Source organism: Aulostomus chinensis, chromosome 16 (genome assembly GCF_037954235.1).
Source record: "Aulostomus chinensis isolate RoL2024-O1b breed Wild chromosome 16, RoL_Achi_v1.0, whole genome shotgun sequence".
NCBI lineage: Eukaryota > Metazoa > Chordata > Actinopteri > Syngnathiformes > Aulostomidae > Aulostomus > Aulostomus chinensis.
In genome coordinates, this window is record NC_141335.1 from 12,772,903 (window position 1) to 12,798,619 (window position 25,717).

The window sequence follows — 25,717 nt, forward strand, 5'->3', positions numbered from 1 at the left end:
CTGAAGTAAGAGAGACTGATGTCTCCCACTGAACAACATCATTTTCATGTTTCTGAATATATAATGTCTCTTGTGTGTTTTATGTGAAGGATATTGAAAGTACATCTGGTTCTGGTCCTGAAAGTTTTTATACTCCAGAGCCTTCCCCGACGAGCAGTTCAGGTGGATTCTTTTAATCCTGTTTATATATTGTTTTATTATAGCTAACGTTGACTTCACCATTTAAACTTCTTTTACCAACTCTGTTCACCAGAAAGGCCAACAAGAGATGGTACTCCTGTGTTTGAGTTTGTTGACCCAGATATTCAGGTCAGATTCAATTTCAATATCTTAATTTCTTTACAAAACAATCCATAATCCACAACTGGACAAAATCATGCTGTCTTCAGATGGCGGAGGACAGTTTACAGACGCTGGAGGTTCCTTCACCTGACCCCTCAACCCCCTGCAGGGTTTTCTTAGAAGTCTCACACAAGGAGGGGCTCTATCCCATGATGCCTCACTCCATGTACTGTCTCCCCCTCTGGCCCGGCATCACGCTGGTGCTGCTAACGAAGGTTTGAAAGTCACCAATGTATTTTTACCTATAATATGAAAATGCAAATTGACTGTAGGTGTGACTGTGAGTGTGAATGGTTGTCTGTCTCTATGTGTCGGCCCTGTGATGGACTGGTGACCTGTCCAGGGTGAACCCCACCTCTCACCCGAAGGCTGCTGGGATAGACTCCACCCCCGGGACCCTTAACAGGATAAGCAGTAGAAAATGGATGGATGGATGTAAAAATGCAGCGTTCTAGAACCACCTTTGGTGTATTTCCTGCTGTCAGATCCCCACCAGCGCCGTGGCCATGTCCGTCTACACGTTCTTGGAGGCTTTCGCTAAGCTGGAGAAACGTTTGAGTGAAGGACAGGAAGGTTCCTCCGCTACTAGAGGCCAACCAACCATACACGACATCAGAGGCAAACTGGACAAATTCATCAAAGCGCTTGGGGCCAGTGAGGTTCAGGTGGGGTTTTGGTTTGTGTCTCTGCTGGTGTGAAAGAGGCGAATGTAGGAACACCTCAAACGGGAAATCTTCTGATTAGCCGCAAATATTTAGCTGGATTTAAGTATGAACTGATGAAATTCAGGCGGTCAAATACCACATTGAGTCCACAAAATTTGATTTGGCTAAAACTGAAGTATTGAATCTCAGAAATTACATATCAACATTTAACAGGGTGAAATGAAAAAGTGCTGACGTCGATCTCGAAGAGGACAAAGGTCACGTTTGTGAACTCAGAATGTTGTTTTGTCATTAATGTTCCAGCATGTGACATTTATAATATTTGCTTAATTTTTCCTTGAGATATGTCTCTATACATATTATCTTTTATTAGGTTTGATTTAGATGGAAAACCAAATCAAGAATAAATTATTGCGGGACATTTATTTTGAAATGGCAGATTTATAATCTTTTTATTCATCCTTTTCCCTCCCTGTATTATTCAAGCTTCATCTAAATATTAGAAATAAATGTCATAAATCTTACAATTGAGTGTAAACGTTTTAAAACTTATTTTATACTCTGCACACCATAAATTCTGCATGTTTGTACTTCGATGTACCAAATGAGAAAAAGAACTAGACTGAAAATATAATAGCGTATGTTTAACAGACACATTTTTCTGTAAAGAAAAGGAAGAGAAATGTTGACCGTGAAGTATTCCTTCTCATTCAGTCTGCACAGTTACAAAACGTCTGGACAGAGTTCAAGAACAGAGCCTTTTCTCGAGGAGGACCTGGCTTCAACAAAGAGTAAGTCTTGCGCCCCCTGCTGGCCAGAAGCTTTTGAAACTGTCTGGTGGATGACACTCATGTGGGTGTTTTTGTTTTAGTCTTATCCCATGGTGTAAGAACATGAAGACCCAGCTGTGTGGCGTTTACCGACAGTGCTTCCTTATTGATTCTGGAGCAGCCAACGTTCCCCGAAGGCTCTCCTCCAGCCTGCAGGAGCGAGCCCAGGCTATGGTGCAGTGTGTATCAGTCAGCTGGATGTCTTTCAACACTAATATTTTCCATTTGAGTTTAATCTTCACATACAGTAGCTCTGTTTTTTGGGGTTTTTTTTTTAGCCCTGCAGATAACTCACTCTGATTTCACACTGTCGGTCTCTCACAGGGAAAAACTTATCGATTGGAAGGACTTCCTGTTAGTGAAAAGCAAGAGAAACATCACAATGGTTTCATATCCTGGAAGAAAAATCATTTTCACCCCAAACTACATGTGTAATATGAGATGGTCCTGACAAGATAAACTTCACACACATTACAGCACACTTCCATCAGCTGCGTCTTGACCTTGACCCAGTGAATCTCACCTACCTGGAGGATTTCCCGGGCCTGATCCATTTTATCTGTGTGGACCGATCCACTGGCCAGATGATCGCGCCGTCGCTCAGCATCTCAGAACGCACAACTTCTGAGCTCGGGAAAGGACCGGTGGCACAGTTCATCAAAAACAAGGTCAAGTTTACGAGTTTCATTTTAAGTTTAGTCTGGTTGAAAGATGAAGTTGTATCGCTTCAAGTGCTTATTAACTTCCAATAGCTTGTATTTATTTAATAGTCTAGTTTAGTGAGAGTGTTTTTTATGACCCACCGAGGTCTCTGGTGTGTTTCTTCCAACTGTTATTCAGCGGCATCTTTCTTAATTTAAATCTCTTTTCGTTACGGCACATTGAAGGTGTGGAATCTTGTCGGCACCTCGCGGCGCTACCTCCAAAAGGGTTACTCCACCGTCACCTTGAGGGATGGAGACTTCTACTTCTGCTACTTTCTCTGGTTTGAAAATGAAACTGTAAGTTACTGGCTTGTCGTGTGTGTGTGTGTGTGTGTGTGTGTGTGTGTGTGTGTGTGTGTGTGTGTGTGTGCGTGCGTGTGTGTGTGTGTGTGTGTGTGTGTGTGTGTATTAAACTATGTTTACACATGCAAGTTAGCTATCATTGAATCAAATATAGACAATTTGCATACATTTCCAGAGTAGAAATATGACTGTTGAATAAAACCAGATTCCTCTCTTCCATAAATGATACAGTTCCACCATGTTCTTCGGAATAAATGCTCTATAGATAATGAATGGATAAACACACCACTCTATCAAAACCCTCAGAACATACATAGAAATGAACCTGGGAAGTTTGGTGTCTAAGATTTGTTTAGAATGAGATGGGAGAAGAGAGATGGCTGCAGGTGAGTCCTCAGAGTAATAACAATGGAACTCCCCAAATTGATTTGCATGAATGTACACAACACAAATGTGTATTTTGGAAGCTTTTTGTCCTTCAAGTCACTGGGAAGAAATGCTACAAAGGCTAAAATAGTTCATAATCTTATAAATGAGCAGTACATGAAACAGTTTTTTTATCTGTCGTGTCGTAACATCTCCAAACATCATACGTACTGGTCGATTTAACCCCCCAGGGCTACAAGTTAGAGGCTGTCGACATGCCTGTCCTACCTGATGACTCCGCCCCCATCGGGATGCTTGCCTGGGACTACTACAGGTAAAATAAAAAAATAAAAAAATAAAACTGCGGCTGATATCAATGGATGCTATCAAACCTTAAAGAGACAGCTGCAGAGGACTGAAGGAGGTGTGTCTTGCAGGAAGCTGCTGCGCTACTACAGTAAGAATCACCAGGGTGAGGTGGTTAAGTGCTATGAGCTGCTGACGGTTCACCTGGGGGTCATCCCTAGTGACATCATCCTCCAGCACTGCAGACAACTGGCGAGCAAGCTGTGGGAGCCTTCTCGCAATCCACTGCTCTAAACGCACTCCCACATTTGTGTAGCATGGCTGAACACAATGGCTGCACTCCTTTGAATAGGAAAATGATTTACTCCTCACTTTATTTATTTGGTACAAAGCACAATCACTTGGTTGCTCGTTAATTTTTGCACATTTTGATATATTTTCTGAAGAACTGTTCGCCTTGTTGTCTATTTATTAGTCATGTATTGTTATACTGTGGTTTTTTTCTCCACATTTAATAGCCACTCACTTGTTTTATATTGCTTCTATCACTTCTTTCTGGTATTAATTAAAGAAGTAATGCACACCCTCAGATGTTTTTGGGCTGTTGATGTGGTTTAATCCAGCGGAAAGTTTCATTTGCCTGCACATCCAGCCCGTCGTGTTTGTGGTAGCGAGCCATGTGCAGAAGAAAGCAAGAAAAGAGGAACTTGGTAATGATTATGATCATTTATTAGTACGTAAATAAACCCAAAACCTAAATCAGTAAACATTTGGTAAAATGACCAAACTTGAAAAAGCAAGAAGTAGGAAAACTGTTATAAAACAGAACATCTGAACAAAACAGACAAAGAAAATGAAATCTAAATCCAAATTAATGAAACATCAAGAAACGGGTGGGAGAACATGAGAGGAGATGAGAGGAGAAGCTGAACTGGGCTGTGCCTGACAGGATTTATAATCGAGCAAGACAGAGGTAAACTACTCCAAAAGATAGGAAGTACAAGATGGTAAGTGTTGAAAGTACATTTATAAATAAGACAAAATTGCATAAACAAGGAAAACACAAATTCGTCAAACAACTGACAAAACCCAAAACAGAATCCAGAGCTGAAAATACACAGAGCAACGGGGACTGTAACACAGCCCTGAAGACTCTACACTTTAAAGGTCACACTTCACTCATCATGAGCTCTCCTGCTGAACACAGTCATGGAGGACACCAGAGTGAAGGGGAGGAGGGCCTGTAACAGGGTCAGTCTGTGCATGTGGATCACAATGCTCCTGTGAGGTCCGTCACAGCTCCAGCAGCCACCAGATCCCTCAAGAAGAGTTTCTCAGCACTGACGTCGTGCACCACCTTAAGATATACAACAACTCAGAAAGTAATCCAGCCATGAAGTAGATGAACAATCCTCTGATAATCCACTTAGCTGAAATATTTGCTTAGCTTACTTGAGCCCTCATGGCGTCCATGCGTATCGCCTCATAGTAGTGAAGTCTTGCCTGAGGATGCTGCATATCATAACCAAAGCCCGCTAGGCTCACCTGGTCACACAGCTGCAGAGCCATCACCACGGCGCTGGCGCCGAGTGTTGGCAGCATCTATTTGTGATTTGAGGAGATAAAAGGGTATTCATCTGTTTGTACAAGCAGTAAAAACACCACAGGAAAAAAGAACAAAAACAACTCATAGCATTTTCATGAAGGTTAGCAGAGGAATAAATTATCACTTTGACCTCTTGAACTGAAGGTTGCATTTGCATAACTTTATTTTCTGTCTCTATCATATCTTTTCAAAAGTCCATCAAATGTCAATAAAAAGTACTGGTGTTCAAATAGCTTCTTTTGTCCACCCAACTGTCTACCCCCCCCTCTGCCCCCCCCCCCCAAAGTGTTTTTTGGTAATAAATGACAAGACAGCAGCAAATCCTCATATTCAAGTGCCTGGAACCAGCAAATGTTTGACATTTTTGATGGAAAAACAACTGAAATAATAAATCTGCTGCCATCTACCAGAATGATGAAAATGGACCGAGGGTGGACTTTTCAGCAAGACAACGGTCCCAAACACAGCCAAGGAAACCCTCCCTTGGTTTCAGAGAAACAAAATAAAGCTGCTGGAATGGCCCAGCCAGTCACCTGACTTGAATCCAATCGCAAATCTATGGACAGAACTAAAGATCAGAGTTCATAGGAGAGGCCCACAGAACCTTCAGGATTTGAAGACTGTTTGTGCGGAAGAATGGGCCAAAATCACACCTGAGCAATGCATGCAACTAGTTTCTTCATACAGGAGGAGTCTTGAAGCTGTTATTACCAACCAAGCCTTTTGTATGAAGTATTAGATAAACTGAAGTCAGTGTGTTCAGTACTTTTCCCTGTGCCATTCCATTTTAGTAACCTATATATGGACGTCTAAGGTATGGTTTCTTTGCATGTATGGGTTGCATGGGTCGTTACCAACAGCTGGTGAAAATTATATAATTATATAATAGTTCAATGCTTGTTTTACCCGCTGTACCTGCACCAAGACAATAAACTGATCTCAACCAAACTCAATGTTAGAAATGCTAATTTCCTCTTTCATAAACAGACCTGCTCTGAAATTGAACAGGTTCATCTTTGGCCCATGTTGCTCTCCATCAGGGGGAATAAACAAGCAGCCCTGATCAAAGTAGTGCCCATACAATGCAGACTCACTTGTCTGTGTGTCAGCGCATAGTTCTGCAGGACTTGTCCGGTCTTGTGAACAATCTCTGGGTGGAGGATCCTGAAGTTCTCTGGGCTCAAGGGAATGTCATCCACCACCTCCCTCCAAAACCACAATTTGGACCAGAAGCTCTAACAATACAGGAGACAAAGAGCTTGTGAGAAAATGTTTGTTGATAAAATCCCGGTATTTGTACAAGGGATGTACACTGTTTCTGTAATGTAGACCTACCAGAGGTTGTTTGGTGATGACAGAGGTGAGCCAGTCCAGATCCAGGCTCTTAAACACCACCAAAGCAACAATGAAGGTCTTTCTGTACTCATGTGGCGAGTGGGGCGCCCCCTCCGGGTAAATCAACCGGATGGTGGTACGGGAACCAGCATCTCTCTCAAAGCCAGGAACTGGAGCGTTATTCAGCCTGGTGAAAAAAGTGAAACATTGATCTGTGACTGTTTTGTTGATGCAGAGTACTATAGGGCAAAATAAGTTAATCACACTAGCAAAATCAAATTTTATTGGAATGAAAACATGCCTGATAATGATGTCATACTGATCTATATGAGACCCGAGATGGCTCCCATGAAGAACCCCTCCATTTCCCACCACCACACATCGCCTGCAGCCGCTCTCTCGCTTCAGCGATGGCGGCAGACCCGGCTGTGGCAGAGAGGCAAGAGCCAAGGCAAGATGTTCTTCACTGCCCTGGAGCCCCAGAGGAGGGGACAGATCCCAGAGTACACGTTTGTCCTGCAGCACAAACACTGGGATGTCCAGGAGGCCAGCAGAACAGGGTAGCGGCTTCAGGTGGTTCAGACACCAGCGAGGTTGGCAGGGTCTCAACAGCAAGGAGGCTGAGCGGTTTAGCAAGATCTGGAAAGAACGCTAAACGGAAAAAGAGATAAGAGAACGAGAATGATCTCATACGTTTGTTAGGTGGCGTATCCATACCAGATCTTTGTGATGTTGGTAGTTGTTGCCGACAGCAGTCGATGAATCCGGAGGGAAATAGGCTGGAATCAGAATAGCAGAGTAGCCTCCAACCAGCAGCAACAGACTTAAGGTGAGATTCTCCTTTCTGCACATCACACAGAAAACAAAAAACCTTACTAACTTTATTAGATTAAATATGTGCCACACAAAACAAGCACTTGCAGTGTAGTACCTTGTGAGGAAAAATTGCCTGGAGTTTCTGTTGATACTGACTCGCTTGTGTATGACTAGTGTTTGTTTTACAGCCTCTTTAGCCTCAGGCAGCACTGGAGCGCCGTCATGTGGGTCTTCTTCTTCACTCAAGTGATTCAGCGTCACCATGGCACCTGCACCTGAAAAACACGCGCGACTGAACTAATGACCCAATCAAACAAACGAAAAAATAACAACACAGTAAAAGTATTTGAGGAGACAAGCAATATCGTTTCAGATTATACTCAAGCATTCAGAGGAGCATAAATACCTCTCAGTCACCTTTGGAGAGCTAAAAGTCCATTCTCCTCTTCTCCATGATCGAGGCTAAAATGGCTGCTGCTGCTGCTTCCCGGCCCGCTGAACTCTGCCTCCTCCCTCAATAACACCGGTTAACTATTAACACATTGCTTATACGTGAGTGCGTGTGTCTCTTTCTGTGCATCCAATAAAACTGTAAAACGTCATCAAGGGAAGGGGTGGTATAAAGATGAAAAGATCATGGAAAAAGTTTGTTCAAGGCAAAAATGGCAAATGGCGGATGATCAAGGAACATTGAATGACACCTGAAAGATATGGTGCCAGAGGTCAGATCTTTATTCAAATAGTGAAAGCCCCCGACACAGTTTGTTTAAGAGGATTGTATACAGAGCGAAGCTCGCACAATGAAGGCAGCTTCGACACATGACCTGGGAATGACATGCCTGAAAGGGTGTGTAGATGTGAATATTAGTGTGTATGCACTGCGGAGAGAAACAGAGGCTTAGAAAAAAGAAGAAGAAAAGAAGATAAAAAGTACAAACACATGAATATATGCATAAACACATCCATCCATTTTCTACTGCTTATCCTGTTAAGGGTTGCGGGGGGGCTGGAGCCTATCCTAGCAGCCTTCAGGTGAGAGGCGGGGTTCACCCTGGACAGGTCACCAGTCCATCACAGGGCCAACACATAGAGACAGACAACCATTCACACTCACATTCATACCTACAGTCAATTTAGAGTATCAATCAGCCTCGTCCCCTCTTGATGTCTTTGGACTGTGGGACCCAGAGAGAACCCACGCAGGAACAGGGAGAACATGCAGACTCATACAAAAAGTGAACCCGGAACCTTTTTGCTGTGAGGCGGCAGTGCTAACCACTGCACCACCGTGCCGCCTATGCATACTCACAGCAAAGTGCAAATGCACAGTCAGGGTAACACAATGTCTGATATTTCATTCAGGAAGTGCACTTGCAGCCCTTTTATATTCTGTCTTTGACTGCTAATATTTTTTCAGGGGTCCCAATGACCTCTATATTATTTGAATACATTTCCTCATGGCATTCCTTAAGTATGTTGTTCATGCGAAGTAACATTTGACCCTCGAAAACCTTTTCAGTTCCTCCTTGAGTCCAAGTTGATATCTGAGACAAACTTGAAGACATTCCCCTGAGTGTTAAAGAGATCTCACATTAACAAGAATGGGATGCAAGTAAGCGCAAAACATAGAGTAATGCTTCTGGCCTGAAGCTGTTGTCAGGGTGGAGGCCTAAAATCACGTAAAAATAAAAAAAGACATAAATGATGTGCGTGTTCATGAAATGTTTTATCCAAAAATGGGTTCTTACACCCTATAGGACATTTAACACACTATTTTGTCTGACACACAGGGGGCAAAGCCTGCTGGCTGTCTGTAACTCCTTGCTCTGTGCATCTATTACGTAATTCATTTAACCTTGAGTAACCCACTGGGGCTTGCAACACTTTTAGCGCTGCCCTATAAACATCATACGGGGGGTGTAGGTCAAAATCATGTAAACATAAATATTGGTTTATGTTGATAATAAATCGCATTTACTAATTGTGCGTATATTTTATTCATATACACAACCCTAACCACTGACAAGTTTCATATTGAGGATAATGCATACACCCTGCAATAAATCCCTCCTTCATAAGATCAAATATAAGGTTGTATGTTAAATGTTATACCACCCGACATGGTTTGAATGTGCAGTATTGTCTATTATTCATAAGCATTGACACTGCAGGGAGAGCTCAGTAGCAAGTGGATGTCAGGAGCAAAGAGTTTCAAATAGTCATCAGTCTTTGCTTGTACAAGATGCTAAGCTGTTTTGTGTAAAAAAAAAAAAAATGTTGAGGAACTTTAGTAGACTTTGGTTTTGCTCAACTGGAATGTACCAAGTGTAGTTCTAATACAGGTCATGTTATGAATGAGGATTCTTGTACATATGCTCAGTATAGCTGAGGAAGGTTAGCGGACTCCTGACATCCCCCGCTGTCTGCAGTTTTCTTTTTCAACTCCTGACACCAGCACTACATCCCTCAGATCCAGATCAGATCGATCAACATGGCTCACCTCCTTGTGAAATAATTCCCACCTTTCAATATCAGTCCATTTCAGGAACAGCTCGGTCCTGACCTTTTCACTTAGATGAGACCTTAGGAAGAGGAACATGTTCTTGAAAGTCACCTGCCTCCTCAGCACACCTCGGATAACCTCTCTCTCTCGGAGGATATCCCTGACTCCTGCATCTATTTACGTCTATTTACATGCGTATATCATTTTCGCAGATACTGTTACACGTGATAGTGTACATGTCCTCTGTATGTCCTCCGTGTAACCCCCCGCCCCCTTTCACCGGAGACAAGAGAGGTCCCACTAAGAAATCATGTTTTCTGTCAATCTTTGATGGAATGTGTCATGGAGGTTGGAGGAATGTCGGTTCATCCAGAGTTATAGTAACAATCTGGTAACATACAGGAAAAATTCAGTAGCAATAAAGACATGATGTGTTGAGTTTGCCGCCCATTGCATTTGTGTGTGTGTGTGTGTGTGTGTGTGTGTGTGTGTGTGTGTGTGTGTGTGTGTGTGTGGGTATGTGCCCCTCTCTCTAAGTTTACTCCTAGGGAAAATTATATTTAGAATGATAAAACTAACCTGGCAACAGTGTGATTTAATTAATTTTTTTTACTTCATCACCACTCTTCCCAGCTCTCAACATCGGCTGGTCTACTTGTCACTGCTTCAAAGGCCAACAGGAGCTCTCTCTCTCTCTCTCTCTCTCTCTCTCTCTCTCTCTCTCTCTCTCTCTCTCTCTCTCGTAGGCGAGATTATATTTTGTCACTCCACAGGAGCGTGTGAGGAGATTCTGGACCTGCCGATAATATCGCAGAGCTACACAAAAGGAAGAGAAGATCAAAAGACCATACTCATCGGGGGGGGGGGGGGTTTTGTGAAGCTGCCAAGCTTATCTTAATATGCATTACAGAAATGCAAAATTCCGCTGCCTGCCTCTTTGTGTTCACACGTGTTTGTGCACAGCTAGATGTTGGAACCCTAATGTCCATGAATAAGTGTATATTCCACGTGGCAACAAAAAAAGATCTGCTGTAATGACACCGTGATGAATAATATTTCTACTCAGACTTGAAATTCCCTGTTTAACATGACAATTTTTTTGTCTCTATATGGAGGTAATGGAGCCAATGTCAAATTTGAAGATCAGGTACGATTTTCATGCGTTTTGCTTGTTTGTAGAGATAATGATGAGACGGAATGAGATCATTTTTGTATTAAACTCTCGTCTCTAGTGGCCTTTATTCCACACTGAAAGCAGGAGGGCTTGCAGAGGGGGGAGCCTGGAAGACGTGAAAGCAGAGGAGAGCCATGAGGCTCATCATGATGTCACTACCTGTACTGGAATTCTAACATTTATACCTGTGAGCATAATACAAGTCTTTTAGTATCACTGCAGGTTTATGTACATATTTTACAATATGCAAATAATGACACATTGTATTTCAGTGTCTCTTTTTAGTTGAATCACTGCTCTGTCTGTGACCATTGTTGGCCCACAGAGCCAAAATCAAGTCCAGGGTCAGAGTAGGATGATTGGCAGCATCTTTAATACATTTTTTTTTAACATCATTTCATTTCATTGTCTGTCATTTATATAATTCTATTTTCTTACAGAAAGGGAACACAGCCCTGCTTGAGGTAGTGCAGCTAAATAAATATAAAGGATTTATATCTGAGCTGGGGGAGAGGCTGTATGTGCAGCACAAAACCATACAGCTGCTAACATGTTCTTTATAACCTCAATGACACAAATTCCCAAATTCTATGTTTCCAGTGCAAGTTTGTATGAACTATATATGCGTTTATATGAAGTGTACTTGCCTCTAAACATATGCCTTCACAGGGTGTTGCCACTACATCTCAGGCATGAGTCTGAACTTGGAGAATAGTGCAAATGTGACTGAATTAAGGAGAACAAAGATGAACATGTGACAAACTCAGGCTTTCACTTCCAAGGGGCTTTAAGATCTAATGGATATTTCATATTTGATCTATAATTCTGCCATAAGCTGAATATGAATATGAATCTACAGAAGCTGTTTTTAAATGTAGATTAGGGAAACTTAGTTATACAAAAGGGACATGCAAGTCCAGGGCCAATGGTAGCGATGTGTTTGACACCTCAGTGATGCTATGGCCGGCGCGCGCAAATGTCAAGGGCTTTAATGGAGACACAACATCATATTATCCTGGGCACATAGTTCAGAAGGGAAGGATTAGACTCTTTTTTTTTTTTTTTTTTACAGCTGTAACATAACCTTCAGTTGCTAAAGACACAGGGAAAAACTGGGCAACCATTCTCTTTGATTTGATTGTGATCATCTGATTTCGTCTCTCATTGTCATCTGAAAATTTCAGTACTATCAGTTTTATAATCATCACAGTAAGAACAGAGATGAGCCCGCACAACCAAGGCGCACCATTACTAATAAGTGAGGTTATAAACTCAATTTAAATTCTTTAACTTTATCTTTTTCTGTCGCATTCGTGAGAAATAATTGGTACCAGTGACTCAGATGAGGATTAACCATCATTTGAATCATCTTTGCGCGTGAGAGCGCTGATTACATATGCAAACGTATAAATTGAAGGAGAGAACACAACCTGTTGTTTTTGAGTTCATCCTCCCTAGAGCCAGGCAAGAAGACGGCTTCATGTCTCTCCTCTGTGCTGCATGAGGGAGCTGCGACACACAGAAACCAGCTGACTGCTAGTTAGCTTAGCATAAGGAATGTTGATGGGGGGAATTTGTCAGTGTACTTCATTCAGCCGGTTTCTGTGTCTTATACGCTTTTCTCCAAAATGTTATTTACCAACATTAATGTCACTGGAGCTGTGTAGAACATTTTCTGTGAAATAATTCAAAATTACAAGACATCATCATTTAGAAGTACTTAATTGACTGTGTGCTGTCATATGTATTTTTGGTGTTCCTTTGCTGCTATATCTTTCGATGTGTCAGTGTTGCAGCTACATCGTGTTTATTCTCGATCAAAAGCAACACAGCAGGAAAACAAATGCTCTAATGTACCATTTGGGATCACCCTGTTTATTTATCCAAATATGTTATTCGTGTTTGTTACACTCACATTGGTCCCTGTCAAACAACAGCAGGTAGGAACCAAAGTACTCAACAGGACATGATTTAGCAGATAAAAGGTTTCACAGATAAATAAAATGCATATTAATGATAAATGAATTGCTTTAAATGATAATAATGTGCTTGTTCCAGGAAAATATAGTACATCCTGATGAGCAACATGGACATTGAAATAAACAGAAGTGTGATGTGTGCACTTAGGTTACACAGATGTAGCACCGCTGTTTTCAATTCCATGTGAAGTAGAAGCAGAAGGCTGCTGCGCTGTTGCTGAGGGCTGAAATGGTGCAGAATAAGAAGGGGGATGGTATAACAACTGGAGGCTTCTGCTTCATGCTATGCAGCAGCCAAAACCAGAGGAACATTTTTATCCTCCTACAGGGGCAAACGTTTTAGTATCGTGTATTAACATGCACAGGAAAGGCTGCATTATGGTCTCAAAATGAAATACATTTGTCCAGTGTTGTGGTATTCACTGTTTCCACACAAGGCTTTATTAAACACATCAATTCTTTTTCACCTGTGTGATACACACTCAAGACCTCTTCCAGGACATTGAGAGGATACTGTGCAGTAGTTTTCCCTCAAAGCAACATTAAATTGTTGCTGGGAAAAAAAAGGTAACCATGGCGATGATATTTTCCAGGCAGATGAAAGTCTGGAGAGGCACGTTTTAAAAGCACCATTTGTTTCCAGTTGGAAATGGATGTGTTCAGTTCCACAGAAGGCTCATCTCTAACACACCAGAGAGGAAAACACTATCACATGATTTGATAAACAGCACATTAACACACTATGCACATACAGCCAAGATTAAATGATTATCATGTGATTGTGGATGGTGGCAGTGAAACATGCACCGGTCTGCATTTCTGTCTCTAACATCATCTTCAATCTTTCCGATTGTACTTTGCAGCACACTAATGCACCACGGGGGGGTATTCAAAGCAAGCAACAGTATGAGCTCCACATATTGAGTATTGATTTTTTTTCTTCTTCTTCATGGAATATAACAATGAAAATCAGTAACTGCAATAATCCAGGAATATTTACAATCGTGCCAATTCCCAGTTTAATTTCCTTTAGTTTTTCTAGAGCTTTTACACCTCAGATGGATGCGTCCTATTGATCTATCTTTTTAAAACAATGTATAGAGCACTGGAGCAGCCACGGACAGAATATATATATATATATATATATATATATATAGCCTTGTCATATGGAGAAAGAAAAATAAGGTCACATGATGGACTTGTTCCCTCAATTTAATCATTTTGAGACCACAAGACATACATGGAACTTGTCTTCCCAATGGTTTTAATTTGTGGTTACCAGCTGTAACATGATCTATTCATTTATGGCAACACAATCATTAGATGACATCCAACATTCATTGATTAAGCTCTATCTTGTGGTCTCAAATCAAATAAATCAAGGGAACAAGTTATGTTTTGTGGATTCAGTGTTGGAACAAGTTCTATCATGCAGCAATATATTATTTAAATTAGGAGAATAAGTTATATCTTCGGCCCACATTCCTTTTTTCTACTTATGGCTAAAAATCGTATTTTTTTTTTCTCTGTATGGCCACTCCAGTGCTCCGCAGCACACTATAAGAACTATCACATCACCTGTTCAAGGTTTCCGTATATAGAATCATTTCATTGTCTTTGGTTGAGGTTCTATGCAGGCAACCAGAGACAAACGACATTCAAGTAGACTGAATATAAGTATAATCACAGAACGGTTGTGATTGGCTACAATGGTCGACAGATAGTTTATAATGGTTCAGATACTTAATATGTAACACAAGTATGTCAATGCATTTGATAGGTCCGAACACAACAAATATACAGTATATTCACCTCACAAAAACATACATTAGAGCATTACATACTCTTAATGATATTCTGTCTTTCAGCTGCCTAAATTATGTGCCTAAAACAATGCATTTAGTCATTCCTCTTGTTCAAGTTTGAGGACGTCTAGTTAACCAGGTCTTTCAGATTTAACTGGCAAGAATTACCCAGCAGAATTAAATCTCCTCGACAATGATTTCCTCTGGGAGCTGGAGGTTTATGATAAAGAGGAGAGCTGCTGGATGTGATGAAACTCACCACCAGTTCGGCAACGTGTCTCTCTGAGTGAAGGCTGTCTTTAAACCCCTAATACACTCACATGACAGACACTTTGGGGCAAGTGATTCAGAGGAGAGGGGAAAAGAGAGGGCACTATGTGTAATCGGATTTTCAGATGGACATGAACCATACTCATGTATCAAAACGTGTTTAAGGCAAATGTGAATACTGGTCTTTGTAAAGGAAATGATGCATTCCTTCATGATCAAGTTTACAGCAGTGTTAATTTAGATATCGCTATCATGGATTGCAGCATTCTTAAGGTACTTCTACACTCACTTGATGATTTATTAGGTACATCTGGATACTATAATCCAAAAACCCTGCAATGAACTGTAACATTGTGAGGATTATAACGTTTAATCTGTTTGATAGAGCTGTCACTACATTTAATCAGCATTTTGGAGGCTGTAATTTGTACTGCAACTGAACTGTGTTGGTTGGACTGGGAGATTTGCACAGTCATATGAGCTAGTTCATTGCTTGTCTTGCGGTTAGCCGTAGGCAACTGGACTTCTTTTGGTGAAGAAGACCAAGAGGCTTCTTCAGTTCTTGGATAAGAGGTGAAACATCTTCTATACTAAAAGAATCCAGTTGCCTACACCTTAGACTACCATGACCTGGATGACTGAGAACCTTGCCCGACGTAGTTCGGCGCTTGTTTGAGGGGTGGATCCATGATTTGTGTGATGTCACAAATCCTCCCAGATAATCTCTGACTCTGATCTCCAGGTTTGGATTTTGATTTTAGTCAATCTGTCATTTTAGTCATTCTCTCATCTCACACCTTAAGCTGTCAGATCTTCTTAAACGAAGCACTGCACTTCCTCAAGGCACCAGTAAAGCACACGTGGGCGGCATGGCTCAGGGGTAGAGTGGCCGTCTCGCAACCGAAGGGTCGCTGGTTCGATCCTCAACCCCGGTAACCATGTCGAAGTGTCCTTGAGCAAGATACTGGACCCATAATTGCTCCTGATGAGTTGGCTGGTACCTTGCGTGGCAGCCTTCACCATGTGTGTGAATGAGATGACGCTTTGAGGGCCGCTAAGGCAGAAAAGCGCAAGATAAATTAAGCCCATTTACCAAGCATGCTATGATTGGATGAGTTTTTGTTGAGTGAATGAAGTCAGAGTCATACATACAGAGATTTCTTGCTTTTATAGCTAAATTATAATTTCATCAAGGTGTACCCAATAAATTAGCAAGTGTTGTGAACTGTCTTGCAGGACAACACTACACTTCTTCGGCTCGCAGGAAAACAAACCTCTTTAAAATACCAAATGTGTAGTGAAACGCTAACAAGACGCTGAGTTGTTTGGTGTTTCAAAGCTTACAGTTCTAGAGCAAAACACTAAGACACTTTTATGACCATGAGATTTTGAATGAGCAGAATGTGCTGCTTCCATGAAATGTGAAGTTAAAGGTGTGCTTCATGGTTTTGTGCATTTCAAGTCAGTCATAAAATAATCGTTTGGTCAGATTTTGTGTGCATTCCAAGTCACTGTGAAGGCAAAGCAAGGAAGATGCATAACAAGAAAAAAAGATTAAGACATAAAGAAGAGCTGGAGGGGAGTACATGAGTACACATCCCTGAGGCCCTCCTGGAAGGTGCTGGAATCGTGACCATGTCTCCTCTAGGGTCGCAACAGTCAGAGCGCCAGACTGCGAGCGTTGGTGGCTGAGGTCTGTGCCCGCTGCACCACTCCTGGACACTTCTCTCTCCTCTGTAGCTTGTGGTTTTGAAACAAGCCCTCATTACGTGGGAAGCCATGAGCTCCATGTGGGAAAGTCAAAAGCCCTGGAGGGAGAAACAGAAACACTGTTTAACCACACGTGGACAATATTTACATCATAATAACTGTAGTAATGTCACAGACTTACCATATCCCTCAACACGCCCGTCTTTGAATTCTCCTTCAAACTTCATGCCATCAAACCGACTGAAGATTCCTGTGCCTTGAAACTTTCCATGTGCAAACTCTCCTTCGTACCTTCCATGGAGAAAAACCAGCAAGGTTAATAAAGGCCCAGTGGGATTTACAATGAGTACAAAATGGAAAATTCTTTCTGCACACCTGGATCCATCTGTAAATAGCAGAACGCCAGAGCCATGGAAGAGTCCATTCTCAAACTGGCCTGTGTAACAGGTTCCATCCTGAAACTTGAGCTGGCCAACACCATGCCTCCGACCTGAAACATCACACATACCATTCGTCTGTTTATGGCCAGAGGTGGAGGTTATAATAGAAAAATACTTCTTTATTGAGTTTTCAAGGAATCTGTACTTTACGTCGATAATTATTCAATCGACTTTTTACTTTTACTTCCTACATTTTATCACAGAAATGCTTTCATGCTTTTGAGTATGATGATAATTCTTATTGTCATAATTACTGTTATCATTATCTTACATCCTTGTGTGACCTGATCATGGATCGCCTCTGCCACCATCCAAATCTGCACATACACGTAAACCTCCACCCAAAGGAATTGTCCTCTCCATTATAGAACCCTTACCCACCTACAACCACATACCCATTATGCTAAGCAGCCGAAGGCTCGTTTCTGATTAAATTGGGGGAAACGGAGGTGCTTGTGTGGCAGTTTGGGTGTGGATGGCCCATTTGTGTAAGTCATGTTGTGAAATGTACCCCCCCCACCCCCCCCAATCAAAAATTACACGGTGCCATGTGATACCATGCCATGTGAAAACTTTGTACTCCAGGGCGGGGTTAGACAGCGCGGGAGAGGGCGTCAAGATGGTGATTATTCTCTCTTATATGTTCTGTGTTGCTAGGGAAACAGGTGAATGCTGCAATGCTACGTCATCGTCCCTTGGGCATGTACCAGTCTGATGTTCAGCTGTCTTCAGTTGACTTGATGGGTTATGCCTCAGCCCCAACCAATCTAGAACCTGCCTTTTTACTACCAGCCTAACCCTAACCATTTATGCGAGTTTCAATTCGCTTTGCATAAAAACAACCAACAGAAATGTCCTTCAGTGGTATCCATTGCACTTAGAATACATTTCAGCAACTGAACCTTTCACTTTTACATTGGTAAAGAAGTGGAATTGGTCTTTCTTTTGCACTGTATCTGCACTTCAACTTAAAAGCATGTGTGTAGTACGTTGCGCAGCTCTAGCAAAGGCTGAAAACTCCAAACAGATGATGAGAGCTGTCACAGATTCAGGTACAGCATATTTATCACCACATGCTCTCATAATAATGTAACGTACCATAAAGGCATGACCAGTCGAGCATGATTTGACCTTGCAATGCCACTCAGGTTTTTATATCGTATCATAGAGCCAGAACCCATCATGAGTCCATATGTGCTTGGATTTAAATATCCCCACCCCTCCTTTTCTGTCAGCTAACGGTTTACCTCAGAATTAGGAGTACCATCTGCCTCCTGTGTGGTGGGCATTACGGTACTCTAATCCAGCAGATATTTAGCAGGGATTTCTACTTTAAGATCCAGACTGTGAAAACAGTCGAGGAATGTTCTTGCATTCCTTTGCTAACAGTGTGTGATCCATGACTACAGCTTATAATCATGTCAGAGGACTCACACCTACAAGTTTTTATGGTTTATACTTTCATCTGCCGCAGTGGGAACCTGGGTGGTGGTTAAGGGATACAGTAGCAGTTAAAATTACCTTTCAGCAATCCCAAATGTAAATTACAAAATAAAATTCTTTAGATTTCCCTGGTTCTAGTATTTTCCAATGACTTGCTTTCCCAACAGCAGCTAGACCCTTTTAAGATTTCCCAAACAGGTCCCAAGTCTAATCCAGAAGATTTGACAAAGCCAGAGCTGGTAAATCTGGCTGGGTTCGTCATGGGTTACCAGTACTGGCTAATGGGGATTTGACTAAATAGCTTGAGCTTGCATGTCACTGGCACGGCATCACTATGTAAGTGTGTGTAAGTGAGAGACCCAGAAAGAGAATTAGAGCAGCATCATAATAAACTTTACCACAGGTGACACTTTTGACAACATCGCTGTCATAAATACATTCACACTGCTTCATAAAGACAAAAGCAAAGCTGTTTCCTCTCTCTCCCTGTTGTTCCCAAAGCTCCTAAATAATACGGAAACACTCAAGAGTAGCCTACCTTCTTTCCACTCGCCATGGTACTCCTCTCCACTGGCGTAGGTGAAAGATCCTCTGGTCAGAGTCATGTCAGCCCTGTATACAATAAATACAAAAATTGTAAAAGTTGAGAGGACATATGTGGAACTCTGAGATGTATGTCTCAGTGTCTGATCTCGTGAGACGCCTTTGATGAAACTGGTGGAAATGGGATTAGGAACAATTGATTTGTTCACATATGAGATATTGAGATGAATGCAACAATCCTAACACTGATCCAGATCACATTCCATAGTTTGCAATGGACTGTGAACCCTGCTGCAACATAGCACGAGACGTGTCAGCTATCCATGCATACGGTTTAAATACACTGCTTTGAGTTACATCTAAATTTAATCAATTTCTGTATATTTTTGCACTTTTACTTATAAGTGATGTACAATTTTCCACAGCTTTCTGATGTAACCTTGAAAAATTTTAAGAAAAAAGATAATATTTAACAAAACAAGGCTTTGCAATGAGAATCAGTATCAGCGGTTGTAAATCTAATCAGAAAAATGTGAATTGGTGCATTTCTAGGAACTCCTGAGCCACTCTACGACCTCTGAACTCACTGCAGAGGGAAGCGAGAAGTTTCCCTAACGGGATTATGAAACTGTTGTCAGCATCCATGAAACAAATAGAAGTGTCTCTTCACAGAACCACACCAAGGCAGATATATGGTTCGTATGAAGAGATTTATAGGATGAGAACAATACAGCCTGTGTTTGATTTCTTCAAATAATCAATAAAAGAATCATTTGGCAACATTTACAGTTGCTTCAAAACAGAGGACGGCTAAATAGCGTGGAAATGAATGCCTATTAGTGTAGTTGCTATGTCTCTATTATTGATCTTGCAATGTGTGGTTTCCAGTTGTATTGTTTGGTGATGATAACGATGATGATGATGATGTTGATGATGTAAAAAAAAAAAAAAAAAGAAACCCTCAATAAGCGTGAGAGGAGCATGACTGCAGACATAAACAAAAGCCTGTCGCCTGGAGACCATTTCACAATGATGGTACTGCTGGTGGTCTCGCTACTGTCAGAATGGCAGTCAGGTGTAAATTTACTCAATTCATCACCAAGGCAGACTAGAACCTTACTGTAAATATCCAACTTGTGAATGGCTGTCAGTATATTTTGATCCGTGCAGTCGCTGGATACATGTTGCTGAATATCGCATGTAAACCGAAGGTCACCTGAGGCAGCACAAAGGAATATCTAGGCTACCTAAGAAATGCTATTATTTTACCTGAACGCTACGTTTGTCGTCTCTGAAGCATGGAATCACCGTACAGGAGCGAAGGAGAGGCGTAACAATATGAGAATACCGGCTGGGAAACGTATGTCGCATTCAGGTGTAGCCTCCTCTATCCGAAAGCAAACCGACAGGTGCACTTGATTAAAACTAGGCTACAACAGTTCTTGAATCAGATTGCATGACATGCTATTAACACTCAGTTTTGGTATGTAGATGAATATTTCTACCGGTAAACAATATTTACTTGTTTGCAGTGTTCTTACGTACGTTAAAGCCCTGTTCATAGGCTTGATCGTATGATAGCAATCAGTCCGACAGCACATGAATGCAGCATCACACCAGTATCATTGCAGCCTAACCGCCGCGCTGTTTCATTACCAGCTCATTATTGGTCGTGTGCTTTCATCCGGAGATATATATTTATAAAAGGCCCACTTCTGAGGCGTCGTGGAAAACTCAGCAGTTTTATTGGATTCACTCTGGGCTACATTCGTTTTATGTGTAGAATGTAACTCTGCATCTGAAGTATGGATTTTAGTTAATAAAAAAAGGCCATTAGTCTTAATATATTCTCATTCTTACTTTACCAGCCAACTCCACGTGCTGCCACCATCGTCGGCATCTGCGTTTGTCACAGGGCAAGTGCCTTTTAGCTTAAATCTGACAAAATGTCAGAGGGTTATATAGGCTATTCATGGATGAAGCGATCTGTTTAAATATTCATTTCTGAAAAAAGCTTCTATAGATTGTTACTGTGGCAGAGTAAGAGCCAAAACCACTGACACGTCTCAGGATTTAGACTCCCATCTCACAAGGGTGACATATCAAAAGGACATAAGAACACATTTCAGTAATGCTTTTTCATCATTTAGACCAGAAGACTTGAACGTAACATGATTGAAACGTTGTACAGAAATTAACACTGAAAGTTTTGGAAGGAGGTTGATGTTTTGGCTCAACATGAGAATCTTTTTTTGTTATAATTATTTTTATTGTTTTCATCAAGATGTAATGTACCAGCATGCCATATACTTTCACAATCAAAACATAAATTAATTCCTACTAGTAACAGCATACCTATACTCTACACACACACACACACACTCACACACATTCATACTCAAGCTTATACACCTACGTACCAACATATATACATATACCCATCTCCACATTCACTCCCCACTCATTCAAATTTACCATTTTCTCCCACTCATCCATGTTCATCATTCATCCTTTCCCAATCACCTACACAAATAACACACACACGCATACACACACACACACACGCACAGATACACTTACAGTACGCCCATCATTCCACACACACTTGGTTCTCGCAGTCATGGTCATATCTAGTCCTTCATTAGCCATTAAGTTTGCAAAGCTTCGGAGATGTCCTGCCATACTTTATGAAATTGTTGTCATTTAGTGCGGTCTTTGTACATTAATTTTTCAATGTTTAAGTAATACTTTATTTATTCCTTCTGCAGCAATGGGACCTCTGTGTCCTTCCAACACTTCGAAATTAATTTTTTGTATACCAAGGAGGAGGTAAGAACCCTCTGTCTTATAGGATATTGCAGTGTATTTGTTACTTGGAAGATACAGTTCAGGAGCTGTGAATCTAATTTTGATTTTACAGGTGTTGGCTGACCAATTTTGAATTTCTAACTAACCGTTATCAATATTCTCACATTCCCAAAAAGCCTGTATGATTGTCTCCTCTTGTGTGACACATTTTACATAGTGGGGGGAAAGAGACGTTAATTTTTTTTTAAATTTCCATCCATCCATTGTCATCTTCCACTTATTCCTACACATTAAGGGTCGCAGGGGGGCTGGAGCCTATCCCAGCATCAACGGGCAAGAGGCGGGGTTCACCCTGGACAGGTCGCCAGTCCATCGTAGAGAGACAAACAACCATTCACACTCACATTCATACCTATGGTCAATTTAGAGTATCAATCAGCCTCATCCCCAATTGCATGTTTTTGGATGGTGGGAAGAAGCTGGAGTACCCAAGAGAACCCACGCAGACACAGGAGAAAGATCTCGTGCCCAAGCCGGGACTCGAACCCAGAACCGTCTTGCTGTGAGGCCACAGTGCTAACCACTGCACCACCGTGCAGCCTTTTTAAATTTCAATTTAGTATAATATATTTGAGTCATGAGCTCATACTGTACAAGGTGCATGTTCTCATGAGTGGTGATAGTGTTGGCTGTGCATAGGGACTCTTTCCATGTTATGTTAAGAGTTAGCAATTTTAAGATCCTTGTTCCAACCCTCAATATTTCTTTACCATCTAGATTAAAAATCCCTTACCAGTTGTTCAAATGGCTTTAGAGCATTTTGATAAGTGATATCACCGATAGTTTTTATTCCTTTGTCACTCCATGATCTCCAGTTCAGTCTCTCCTTCTGTATGGTGACGGATGGGTTGGACCACAGCTTTGGAAAGCTCATTTTCTAGACCCAAAATAAGTTTGATTTTCTGCCAAGTTCTTAATGTACTATTTGTGGAAAATCGACATTCTTAATTTTCTCTTTGTGAATAGGGCTGAAAACAGGTTATTTGCCCCAAGCTCTCCATAATTTTCTATATGATGCCAAGAATCACCCTCAGATCTGTTTATGATTTTAGTCATATTGAAGGCCTGAGCAGAATAAAAATACAGCTCAAGGTTGAGGAAATTTAGCCCACCTCCCTTTCTGTTATTCAAACTCAACATAAAAATCAAACAATGATGCACTGTATTCCCACCATCCTGTTAAATGTATTGCACACAACTATGAAAACATCAACTTTATTTGAAGTTTTGGACATCATAGAGTGGAAACGTTGACAAGGATATTGGTCCACATTGAAAGAAAAGCTCACATTAAGACTGAATTTCTTGCTATTACAGCCAAAAAAACAAATAAACATGAGGACAACAGCTTCAGGGACAGGGACGGAACAACTGGTTATTGAATGTGAAACAAGAATTCAACTGAGAGATGCCTCTCCAGCTCTGACTTATCACTGATGCACCAGAACGTAGAGACTTGGACCGATAGGTTATCACTCCAAGAACAGAACTGCTGTCTTCACCCCCCACCCCCTTTTTTATTTTTATTTTTTTAAAAACCTCATAAGAAACAATAGAATCTGCTAAAGATAGCAATATGATTTTTTTCATAACTACTGGTCAGTTGGAGGTAGTGGGGAGTATGAGGATTTTTTTGTTTTGTTTTGTTTTGTGTACATACATTCCTCAAAAAGAGAAATGTAGAGCAGGGAATGCAGTTGTGTGCGCTGACAAAGTTTTCATAAGAGCTTAGGAAATAAAGTAACTGAAACTTGCATTTTTTTTTTTATTGTTACGCACTAACATATCCCCCTACATCCTGTGATTCTGATGCACATCACAGTTTCCTTCGCTCAAGACCCCACCACCACCACCACCACCATCATCCATTTTCTACCGCTTATCCAGTTAAGGGTTGCTGGGGGGGGGGGGGGGGGAGCCTATCCCAGCTGCCTTCGGGCGAGAGAAGAGGGGTACACCCTGGACGGGTCCACCACCACCACCAAATATTTCGAATGGGTAGTCGTGCCACCTGGAAAACATAATAATGATGAGCCCTTATAATCACTTCCAGCTGTGATAGCATATTTGAGCCCCCCCCCCCCCCCCACACCTGCACCTCATTAATCACAAAAAAAGTCACAAATACAGTATCAACAGTTATGTAGTTCAAAGTACATTGTGTGTACTGGTATTCATTTTACTAGACCATCTTGCATTGTTATCTCATGCTGGTGTTCCTACATGTGTACCTCAGGAGTCATAAGTACATCACGAGTTGTCATTATTTGTTACTACATTATTACACAAATACATTCATTGCTATATTATTGAAAAATATAGATATTAATACACTATTACATGAGTACTCACTAGTCATGACTACATCGTTACACAAGTATAATTACTACATTATTGCACAAGTATAAATACTACTACATTATTACATAGTACTTACAAATCATGACTTTATTATTACACAAGTATAGTCATTACTATATAACTACACAAGTACAGATTTCCGACATTATTAAATGAGTACTCAGAGGTCATTTATACATTTTTACGCAAGAACAGCCATTACTACCTAACACAAGTACTTAGTATACACATCATAGCAGACACATTGACATAAGCACACTTTCACAGTTGGCAATAGTATTCAGTATTAGACTCCAAACACTGCTTATTGACTGGCATCACGCCATTTCTTGGTGTCTAGTTTAAATTGGAATGAAAAACAATTGTAAGATTAGGAAAACCCTCATTGCTATTGAGTAGGATCACTTGGCGTTCATGTAAATCAGTGGTATCTTATTTGTACCTATGGTTCATGGCTTATCTTTTGTACTGTGAAACAAATTTGATACTTGATCGACTGAAGCAATTTATTCTGCTTTCAACCGCATTTGTCTTTGATGTAAAGCACAAACGGTGGTACAGTACCATGTTTAATGCAGTTTTACGTTTAATCCTTCCGTGCTATCCAATTATTCTCCGGCTAATTCAATGAGATTACTGTGGTTTTGGTTATTTTGTAACTAAAACATGTGAGCATGTGCGTCCCGAGCGATTTCCTCCTCTACAGGCCGACGCGCGCGTTCACGCAGCCTGAGCGCTTCCTCTTCCCGTGCGGGTGCCCGCTGGAGAAGAACGATAGAAAATGGCGAGTCAGTGTAAAAGGCAGCAATGCACAATCGACAGGCGCGGCTATCGGCAGGAACTTGACTCGTGGCGGCACAAACTTATTCACTGTGTAGGTAAGGATAATGCCAGTTACAGGAGGTACATTTTTACATTTTGAATTTCGCCTCTGTGCGAGAGATATCGCTGTAAATAACCATCTATTACCGGACTCACCCGGGGCATCTCCGAGCGACTTTTTTTGTCCTCAACTGTTTCCTTCTCCGGCAGCTAACCTCACTCTGAGTCGGTAGTTTAAGTACATAATTTGTGGAAGCGTTGGTGTACTTCTCGAGTTTCCATGCTGTTTTTTTATTGTTGCTGAATGCGAACTGCGGACTTTTGCTATCTCTCGGTGTAACGTTAGTTAGTTTAAAGGGCACCGTGCTTGTTTTAAAGGGAGTGTCACGGGAATTATGCATTGCGTCGGCCAAAGAGCAGCAGAGTTGCTCTAATGCGCGTCCCCGTGTGATGATACTGTATTTTGAATGGGGGTAGGGCGATGTATGCTCGTTGTGGATGTTAACATTTTGCTCCACTCGTTTTT

The 25,717-nt window shown here is 41.3% G+C and overlaps 4 protein-coding genes and 1 long non-coding RNA gene across 9 annotated transcripts in view; 2 read left to right on the top strand and 3 right to left on the bottom strand.

Moving 5' to 3' along the window:
* The window catches only part of hps1 (HPS1 biogenesis of lysosomal organelles complex 3 subunit 1), a 9,724-nt gene extending 5,096 nt beyond the window's left edge, over positions 1-4,628 (top strand). Inside the window, exons 7-18 of one of the 3 annotated variants that reach the window (XM_086180913.1) lie at positions 1-5; positions 90-162; positions 254-309; positions 390-557; positions 828-1,007; positions 1,722-1,798; positions 1,879-2,016; positions 2,162-2,226; positions 2,360-2,505; positions 2,725-2,838; positions 3,462-3,544; positions 3,648-4,628. The exon at positions 1-5 is cut by the window's left edge and continues 98 nt beyond it. In XM_086180913.1, coding sequence (XP_086037039.1) covers positions 1-5; positions 90-162; positions 254-309; positions 390-557; positions 828-1,007; positions 1,722-1,798; positions 1,879-2,016; positions 2,162-2,226; positions 2,360-2,505; positions 2,725-2,838; positions 3,462-3,544; positions 3,648-3,810 — 1,268 coding nt within the window. In that variant the 3' untranslated portion in view covers positions 3,811-4,628. Of the gene's footprint in view, positions 6-89; positions 163-253; positions 310-389; positions 558-827; positions 1,008-1,721; positions 1,799-1,878; positions 2,017-2,161; positions 2,227-2,359; positions 2,506-2,724; positions 2,839-3,461; positions 3,545-3,647 lie in introns of those variants that run through there. The other 2 variants (XM_086180912.1, XM_086180914.1) reach the window with 2 other exon arrangements.
* Positions 4,228-7,795, bottom strand: st3gal7 (ST3 beta-galactoside alpha-2,3-sialyltransferase 7). Of its 2 annotated transcripts, none has more exons than XM_086180916.1 (8): positions 7,691-7,789; positions 7,389-7,548; positions 7,175-7,301; positions 6,759-7,108; positions 6,458-6,644; positions 6,217-6,357; positions 4,969-5,118; positions 4,228-4,873 (listed from the first exon to the last, which is right to left on the bottom strand). In XM_086180916.1, the coding sequence occupies exons 2-8, from the start codon at positions 7,535-7,537 to the stop codon at positions 4,787-4,789; spliced, it is 1,191 nt and encodes a 396-aa protein (XP_086037042.1). In that variant the 5' UTR covers positions 7,538-7,548; positions 7,691-7,789; the 3' UTR covers positions 4,228-4,786. The 2 variants fall into 2 exon arrangements, with proteins under 2 accessions (XP_086037042.1, XP_086037041.1); XM_086180915.1 differs by having other exon boundaries at positions 4,230-4,873; positions 7,680-7,795.
* A 5,034-nt stretch (positions 7,796-12,829) lies between these two features.
* morn4 (MORN repeat containing 4) lies at positions 12,830-21,049 on the bottom strand. Its single transcript, XM_086180241.1, has 6 exons — positions 21,006-21,049; positions 20,410-20,527; positions 19,136-19,209; positions 17,090-17,204; positions 16,896-17,005; positions 12,830-16,812 (listed from the first exon to the last, which is right to left on the bottom strand). The coding sequence occupies exons 3-6, from the start codon at positions 19,200-19,202 to the stop codon at positions 16,664-16,666; spliced, it is 441 nt and encodes a 146-aa protein (XP_086036367.1). The 5' UTR covers positions 19,203-19,209; positions 20,410-20,527; positions 21,006-21,049; the 3' UTR covers positions 12,830-16,663.
* Positions 21,050-23,243: 2,194 nt separating this feature from the next.
* Positions 23,244-25,567, bottom strand: LOC147247541 (uncharacterized). Its single transcript, XR_015109367.1, has 3 exons — positions 25,348-25,567; positions 24,934-25,130; positions 23,244-24,019 (listed from the first exon to the last, which is right to left on the bottom strand). It is a non-coding gene; the product is annotated as an uncharacterized LOC147247541 (long non-coding RNA).
* The window catches only part of LOC147247542 (ligand-dependent corepressor), a 28,383-nt gene continuing 27,777 nt past the window's right edge, over positions 25,112-25,717 (top strand). For both annotated transcript variants that reach the window (XM_086179926.1, XM_086179929.1), the window contains exon 1: positions 25,112-25,247. In XM_086179926.1, the coding sequence (XP_086036052.1) occupies positions 25,151-25,247 (97 nt within the window). In that variant the 5' untranslated portion in view covers positions 25,112-25,150. The remainder of the gene's footprint in view (positions 25,248-25,717) is intronic.

What these genes read in the sequence shown, in the direction of transcription:
- st3gal7 (XM_086180916.1), bottom strand. Translation starts at nt 7,537, where the DNA reads ATGGTGACGCTGAATCACTTGAGTGAAGAAGAAGACCCACATGACGGC. An exon ending in TCATCACCAAACAACCTCTG is followed by an intron (nt 6,358 to 6,457) that starts GTAGGTCTACAT and finishes CTGTATTGTTAG; the next exon opens with AGCTTCTGGTCCAAATTGTG. An exon ending in TGGACGCCATGAGGGCTCAA is followed by an intron (nt 4,874 to 4,968) that starts GTAAGCTAAGCA and finishes GTATATCTTAAG; the next exon opens with GTGGTGCACGACGTCAGTGC.
- morn4 (XM_086180241.1), bottom strand. Translation starts at nt 19,202, where the DNA reads ATGACTCTGACCAGAGGATCTTTCACCTACGCCAGTGGAGAGGAGTAC. An exon ending in CCATGGCGAGTGGAAAGAAG is followed by an intron (nt 17,205 to 19,135) that starts GTAGGCTACTCT and finishes GTGATGTTTCAG; the next exon opens with GTCGGAGGCATGGTGTTGGC. An exon ending in CTATTTACAGATGGATCCAG is followed by an intron (nt 17,006 to 17,089) that starts GTGTGCAGAAAG and finishes TCTCCATGGAAG; the next exon opens with GTACGAAGGAGAGTTTGCAC.